This window comes from Hydra viridissima, unplaced genomic scaffold (genome assembly GCF_058129835.1).
Source record: "Hydra viridissima isolate aposymbiotic clone 2 unplaced genomic scaffold, HvirCarnegie_v1 scaffold_2, whole genome shotgun sequence".
Lineage (NCBI taxonomy): Eukaryota > Metazoa > Cnidaria > Hydrozoa > Anthoathecata > Hydridae > Hydra > Hydra viridissima.
Window position 1 is genome coordinate 14,495,001 of NW_028324301.1, and position 7,327 is coordinate 14,502,327.

Consider the following 7,327-nt stretch of genomic DNA (forward strand, 5'->3'; position numbering starts at 1 on the left):
GATGGAAAAAATCAAAAAGCATTTCGTGAAAATATTTAAAAGTAATGACTTTCTTATTTCCATCAAATGCAATATGAAAATCGTAAATTATCTTGATGTGACACTTGATCTTAATGATAATTCTTTTCGACCTTACTCGAAATGTGATAACGAACTGAGTTACGTCAACTGTGATTCCAACCATCCACCAAGTGTTATCAAAAGACTACCTCGCACTGTTGAACTAAGATTATCTTCAACTTCATCAAACGAACTTATTTTTAAAAATGCTACTCCACCTTACGAAGAGGCTTTAAATAAAGCAGGCTATAAATGTAAACTTAGTTATCAACATCATGTTGCCACCACTAAAAATACAAAACGCAAGCGAAACATTATATGGTTTAACCCTCCATTCAGTCAAAACGTGGAAACAAAAATAGGAAACCGTTTACTTGCATTGGTTGACCTTCACTTCCCGGTAAATCATAGATTGCACAAAATTTTTAATAGAAATTCGATCAAGGTAAGTTATAGCTGTATGCGAAACGTAAAATCCATCATTAATTCGCATAACCACAAAATTTTACAAGACCAAAAAAGCATACCAAAAAACACTTGCAACTGTACTAACAAAACTACTTGCCCTTTAAACAATCAATGTTTATTAAGCAACATCGTTTATAAAGCTATCGTGAGTTCCGAAAATCTTGAACTCAAAGAAAAAGTTTATTTTGGCATTAGCGAGACACCATTTAAGCTAAGATATGCTAACCATGTAAAATCTTTTAATACGGTCAGGTATAAGAATGATACAGAACTTTCAAAGGAAATTTGGAAATTAAAAGAAAAAGCCATCACACCTATAATAAAGTGGAGAATTGTAAAGCGATGCAAACCTTCCAACCCTGAAACCAAGACCTGTAACCTTTGCCTTCACGAGAAGTTTGAAATTTTATCGCATAAAGAAAACAACCTACTCAACAAAAGAAGCGAAATATTATCTAAATGTCGACATGCTAACAAGTTCCTTTTATCCTCTTTTGATACTGAAGACTAAATGATTGCGTCTTTTTGCTCATTACGTCAGAATTCGTTCTACCGTAAATTTGATTCGTTTTTAAACGGTTTTTTACGTTTTTAATTTGTAATTAATAGCTGATGATTGCCGTAAGGCACGAAACTTTAAGTACTATTAAAATGTTGTTTTTCTCCATTTAAATAACAGATATATATATATATATATATATATATATATATATATATATATATATATATACACATATCACAATAATTTTGTGTATATATAAATATATGTATGTATATATATATATATATATATATATATATATATATATATATATATATATATATATATATATATATATATATATATATATATATATACACACACACACATATCACAATAATTTTGTGTATATATAAATATATGTATGTATGTATATATATATATATATATATATATATATATATATATATATATATATATATATATATATATATATATATATATATATATATATATATATATATATATACAGGCGCGGATCTAAGGGGTGGCCACTTTGGCAATGGCCATATAGTTTAAATTTAACGGCAGCCACGTTAGTTTTGAGTTTTTCCGCTTAAGGAATATCCCTAAAATTGAAATTTGTCCATAGAACTTTCGTCCAATCTTCTAATCCCCAATTTTTATGCATTTTTGCCCATTCCAATCTTTTCTTCTTATTTACTGCCCTCAACAAAGGTTTACGTGCAGCAATGCGTCCAATTAAGTTGACTGATCTTAGTCTTCTTTTTACAGTATCAGTTGATACTGGCTTTACCCTTGTTTTGTTGAGTTCTGCTGTTAAAATTGTGGCTGGAATTTTTCTATTTCTTTTGCTGGACACAACAATAAACGTATCTTCTTGCCGTGATGTAACTCTTGGTCTTCCAGAACGTGATCTGTCACTGTTGGAACCAATATCATGCAATCGTTGTAGAGCATATCTCACACCTGATTCGGATATTTTTAACCTGGAAGCAATTTTTCTATATGAATAACCTTCTTCACGTAAAATACATATTTTGCCACGAAGTTCTTCACAATATTCTTTCTTTACTTTCACCATTTCTCAAATTCTTTATTAAATTCAAGACATTAAATGCGCACACTAATGCCATTTTCAAGTATAAATATAAACATAAGTCTATTAAAAGCAACCAATTAAAATTACTGAAAACATCCTTACCATGCCGGAAAGTATCATGCTACTGTCAAACCTAAGCTTACAAAAAATATTTTGGTTAAAACTTTTGTGCAGTTTTAAATTTAATAAAGAATACTGAAGAACTTTATATGTATTTTACGTGAAAAAGGTTATTCGTATAGAAAAATTTCTGCCATGTTTTTAGCAGCAGAACTCAACAAAACAAAGGTAAACAAAATTATTTGAAACAAAAAGAAAAGGAAAAAGTATGCAAAATTATGATTTGGCCTCATCAACTTTTTATATTAACATTTTTTTCTTTTTATATATTTAAAATCATCCTAAAATGTATTGCATTTACTGTTCCTTGCAAATATTACACATGAGCGGAGACTTTTGCACGGTAGTGTATATATATATATATATATATATAAATATATATATATATATATATATATATATAAACATATTACTCATTTACCTTATTTTTTTAGAATTTATCAAAGAGCAAATAGGTAAAAATCAGCTATTTATATATCATTCTATAATACAGCATTTGTATTAGTTGTTTATTAATTTTGATTTTTGATTTTCAGCTAGCAAACAAATAGAATTAGGTAGGTAATCTGTTTTGATTTTATTTTTATTTCTAAAAAAAAATAACATTTCTTTTAACAAAATAACTTCGCTGTTTTGATTAAAAAATTTTTTTTTTCTTTTTAAGCTAAAAGGCGTGAGATTCTTGGTAAGAATTAGTTATTTTTACAACCCTTTTAATTTAGTTTAGCTTTTTTGTTTATCTCTGAATCTTTTAACAATTATCTAGTCCAGAAGTCGTAGTAACATGTTAAAATTGTAACCTAGTAATAATTTACTAGTACTTTACTGATTACACATTGTAGGTTGTTACAGATACTGATAAAGATAAATAAATAGGCAAATAGTATATAAATTGTCGATACCTATTATATTTAATCAAAGAAGAAAAATGCTAGATTAAATGACAACAAATGCAGTTTTTTTCACAACATAACGATGTTATTTGTGAAGGTTGTATTAAAGGGCTCAATAAAAAATTCTTACAAAAGAAGTACAGGTACGAATTGCTAAATTTGTACCTGTTTTAAAATTTAATGGGAATAAAGAAGATTTATAACTTCTTTATACTCCTATTATAACTCCAAATAATTCCTTGTCAGACATTAAGGGCTGTATTATTAAAGATTAAAAAGGTGTTATACAATGTATGCACGTAGAGTGTTATAATATATGGAAGTAAAACAAGCGTTGAAGGTTGATGATCTCTACCCTCTGGAAGAAACAGAGAAGAAGATGATTAGTAAGTGACTGGGGTTGGTATTTGACCAAAGCCTTTGGTTGGTAAATTACTAAAAAAATAGATTTTTCAAAATATTGAATGTTATTGATTTACTTGTATTTATTTACAATTTGTTAATTTTTTCGGTTGAAAACTGTTGACAAATATCCTTATGTTGCTGTTTTTAGCTTTAGATGTTGCTGCACAGAGTTGTGCTGGTATTTCTTTTTTAAATATTTTTTATATAAACGTTTTATTACAGGGTTTTATTTATTACCATTTTTCTTGAAATTTTCATTGTTTACTATACTATTTACTCTATCTTACAAATTCGAAATTGTTTTTTAATAAATAGCTAATGATGAAGATAAAGAATATTCTAAAGGTAATTAGCTGTAATATTGATCTATGTTTGGCGAATTAAATAACTTATATATTATATGATATTTTGAATATACTGTTTTAATTAACTTGAAAATTTTAAATTCAAGCCACTGCACAGCCAGAAGGAGGACAAAATGTAAAAAAAAAATTAGCTGTCTAATCTTTAAAAAAAATTTAATTGTAGCATCTATATATATTTAGGGAAATTTATTAATAATTTATTTATATTAAAGCCCTTAGTTACCAGGACTCTAAGCATTTGAATATTTGAAAAAAAATTTAAACAAAGTAAAAATAATTATAAAAAATTAATTTCGGTGACATCAACATTGTGTCATATTTCATTTACATCTGCGTTGTCAAAACACAAAATTAATACATGTTATTTCAGAGTATTTAGAGATAAGAAGAACCATTGTGTTGTCATAGTATGCTATCTCAGTTATACTTTGAAAATCAGATTTAAAAAAATAAATTTACAAATATATCACTATAACTAATAATTGACACAATTTACCATGTTCTATCTAATATTCATTTGAGCTATATGATGCTTCAATAGAGTTTCCATTGATTGCTTATCTCCTTGAGTTCTCTTCAAGATTTTATATATGTTTTTACTTGCAATGTACTTAATTTTGTATAGCAACAACCTATTTTTAAATAAACCTATTAAATAGCATTTTATTTGCGCTAAGACACAATATTGGGCGTATGTGTTAAAAGTGAAACACTGCACTTTTCAGATTTTTCTAATTTTTTTTTTAATTTTGTTTAATAAAGTTTAATCGAATATATATATATCACATACATTTGTATTTAGACCTCGAAGTACTCAAGCAATTGCGTATGTCTGTCTACATTTTTATTTTTGGTTCTTCGTTTTAAAATTTTGAAACTAATATTTATATAAATTTTAATTTTATCAATTTTTGTTTAATAAGTCAAATGTAACAGTATCTCAGTCAAATGTAACAATAATTGTTTTATATGTTGTATGTGATTATTGATTTAAGTAATTACAATCTTCTTTTCGTATCTAGGAGTGGAAGAGGACGAAATAGGTAAGAGTTTTAAAATGAAAAGTCTGGTCACCCTTTCATACTTAACTATTAACAAATATAATACATGATATATTTAATTGTTAACTTATATTATATATTTAGCTTTAAAAGAGTTAGAAACAAGAAAAGGTAAGTTATTTACTAAATATCTTCATTTTTTAAATTTAATATTTTACGATAGAATTTTATTTATTTTGCGATAAACCTATTAATTTCAGATCTTTTTTTTAGAATCACTTGAAAAGCAGATAGGTATTTATTATTTCTTTTCTGATAAATAACTATCTATAGTGACACGGATTTCATAACTGCTAACAGGTCCCGGTGCATAGGGAGTGTAACACCTATCACAGAATACCAAATCACTGTATTCTGTGTCAGTCCAAGTAAAAGTTATGAATTTCATACTTAAATTACTTAAGTAAAATGACTTCAGTAAACCGAATTACTTAAGTAAAATGACTTAACTTACAGTTATGTTGCAGCATTTTTTTAAATTTTCAATTATTTGATTGCAGTAAGCTGGAGTTATTTTTTTATTTTTTTTTTTTTAGCAAAAAGAAAAGCAATTCTTGGTAAATAAAATTGTTAATAATTATATTTAAAGTTTAATATTTTTTTGATACGTAATATTTTTCAACTTTCCAGCTTTATAATGAGCAACCTTTTTATTTCTCTCTGCAAGTCTCAGATTGTCGGTACGCACTCTTGTCAAATCTTTATTCCAACGTCAGGCGTCTTTCGTGTCTGATAATCCGAAATTGTGCTTAAAAAAATGCATCGACTGACTATTAGGGAGAACATGCAGCAGAGTGTGCACACATCGACTGAGGGTTTGGGTATAGTAGGTTCGCTTGTAAAACAAAAATTAGTTTTTTCACATTTTCGGACCTTAAGGACAGCATCGGAAAAAGGGACAAGAGAGCCTACCTAGATTGTTGACCAACCTAACCTAAAGTAATTCATTTAACTTACAAAATTTACATCAAATATTTTTGGATTTAGAAGTTGCCGAGAATAACATTGTTACAGGTATTTCATATTTTAAAACTAGTTTCTATTTAATTTTTTTTTCTAATTACTTCTTGACTCTATTCGTTAGTCGAGATGCAAGTGGCCCTATGTCCACATTTTGTGTTTTTCAGGTTTATTATCAATAAATGATCCACAGTTAATGGGTTGGGTGTCCACTAAATATGGTCACAAGAATAATAAAATTTTAGGAAATATTTGAAAAATTAGTCGGACTTTCTCGCAGAAAGTCATTATAACTTAGAATTTTAAAAAATATACATACGGACTCTCAGATCTCGGCTGACTTTTTTTTAATGTTTTTTTCCATAACTTGGCGTAATTTAGCGAAACAATCTACTTTATAATATATAGACCACTTATTGTATAGATGTAAAATTCGTATGTTTTCTTTAGGACCTTCAAAAGAGACAAAAAGTATATTTTTCGTTGATCACAGCGTTTCAAATCATTTGCCTTTTTAACACGCAATAATTTTATTAGATATCTTATAGATTTAACTCGTCAAGATTTTGACGTTTATCGTCAAAGCCACCCTGGGCCCAAATCGAGGGCTGCTTTTAGAGTTTGGCGGAAAAATGGCGCGGACCGGCCAGGATTTAAGCCCTATCTGCACCGTGGTTGTGATCGTCGTCGTGGTGGAAGCACCGTTGTAAATAACTTTACATATGCCTTTTAGGTATTTAATATTTAAGAAAATAATATTTGTTAATGATTCCGTTTTTTTTCTTCAAGGGTGGTACATATTAAAGAGTCTAAACAGCTTAAAAATACAATACATGATAAATTGTAAGTTTATACAAAATAAATAAGTTGCCTATGCCTTTATTATATTGATTTCCAATTTGACTCCCCTGCAATATTTTTTAGTGGGTAAGTTTAAAAAAACGTCTTAAAATATAGTAATACAAAACCCAACTTTACACATCCATGACAAGTAAATTGTTATCGACATTTTTCTTTAAAGAATGCTCGATTCCATAAATATTTATAACAACTTCCTGTAACTTTTTATGTAACTTCCTGTGACTAAATATTTATAACAACTTCCTGTTCCTTTTTTAATTAAAAAAAAAAAATGCGAGGAGTGAAATAACAGCCTACAAAAATTTTAGGTGATTGTTAGTCACAGCGTAAGTAAACTTAACCTTAAATTGCCAACTATCAAAAAAATTGAATCTATGACAATGTATTGTGACAAATAATTCTGGTTTCGAAATACATTTGTCGTATTGCTCTATGTTACGAGGGTATTATTATTACTTTTTTTTTTTAACGATTTAAACAAAAACTTATATTGATTATAGTCATTTTGTTCAATTTCAATTTGTAATCAA

The 7,327-nt window shown here is 27.6% G+C and overlaps 1 protein-coding gene across 12 annotated transcripts; it reads left to right on the forward strand.

Moving 5' to 3' along the window:
* The first annotated feature begins 2,349 nt into the window (after positions 1–2,349).
* LOC149892130 (uncharacterized) lies at positions 2,350–6,705 on the forward strand. Of its 12 annotated transcripts, XM_090079498.1 has the most exons (13): positions 2,350–2,707; positions 2,789–2,809; positions 2,917–2,937; positions 3,699–3,728; positions 3,866–3,895; positions 4,718–4,741; positions 4,938–4,958; positions 5,061–5,087; positions 5,190–5,210; positions 5,513–5,533; positions 5,964–5,990; positions 6,387–6,407; positions 6,485–6,705. In XM_090079498.1, the coding sequence occupies exons 1-13, from the start codon at positions 2,539–2,541 to the stop codon at positions 6,667–6,669; spliced, it is 618 nt and encodes a 205-aa protein (XP_089935624.1). In that variant the 5' UTR covers positions 2,350–2,538; the 3' UTR covers positions 6,670–6,705. The 12 variants fall into 12 exon arrangements, 11 of the variants coding, with proteins under 11 accessions (XP_089935624.1, XP_089935632.1, XP_089935625.1 ...); XR_016450020.1 differs by having other exon boundaries at positions 5,644–5,990; positions 6,387–6,705; XM_090079506.1 differs by having other exon boundaries at positions 2,917–3,728.
* The last annotated feature ends 622 nt before the right edge of the window (positions 6,706–7,327 follow it).

Bases quoted from the DNA above. Each gene is read 5' to 3' on its own strand.
- LOC149892130 (XM_090079498.1), top strand. From the start codon at position 2,539: ATGTATTGCATTTACTGTTCCTTGCAAATATTACACATGAGCGGAGAC. The intron at 4,959-5,060 runs GTAAGAGTTTTA...TTATATATTTAG, and splicing joins AGTGGAAGAGGACGAAATAG to CTTTAAAAGAGTTAGAAACA. The intron at 5,534-5,963 runs GTAAATAAAATT...TTTTGGATTTAG, and splicing joins AAAAAGAAAAGCAATTCTTG to AAGTTGCCGAGAATAACATT.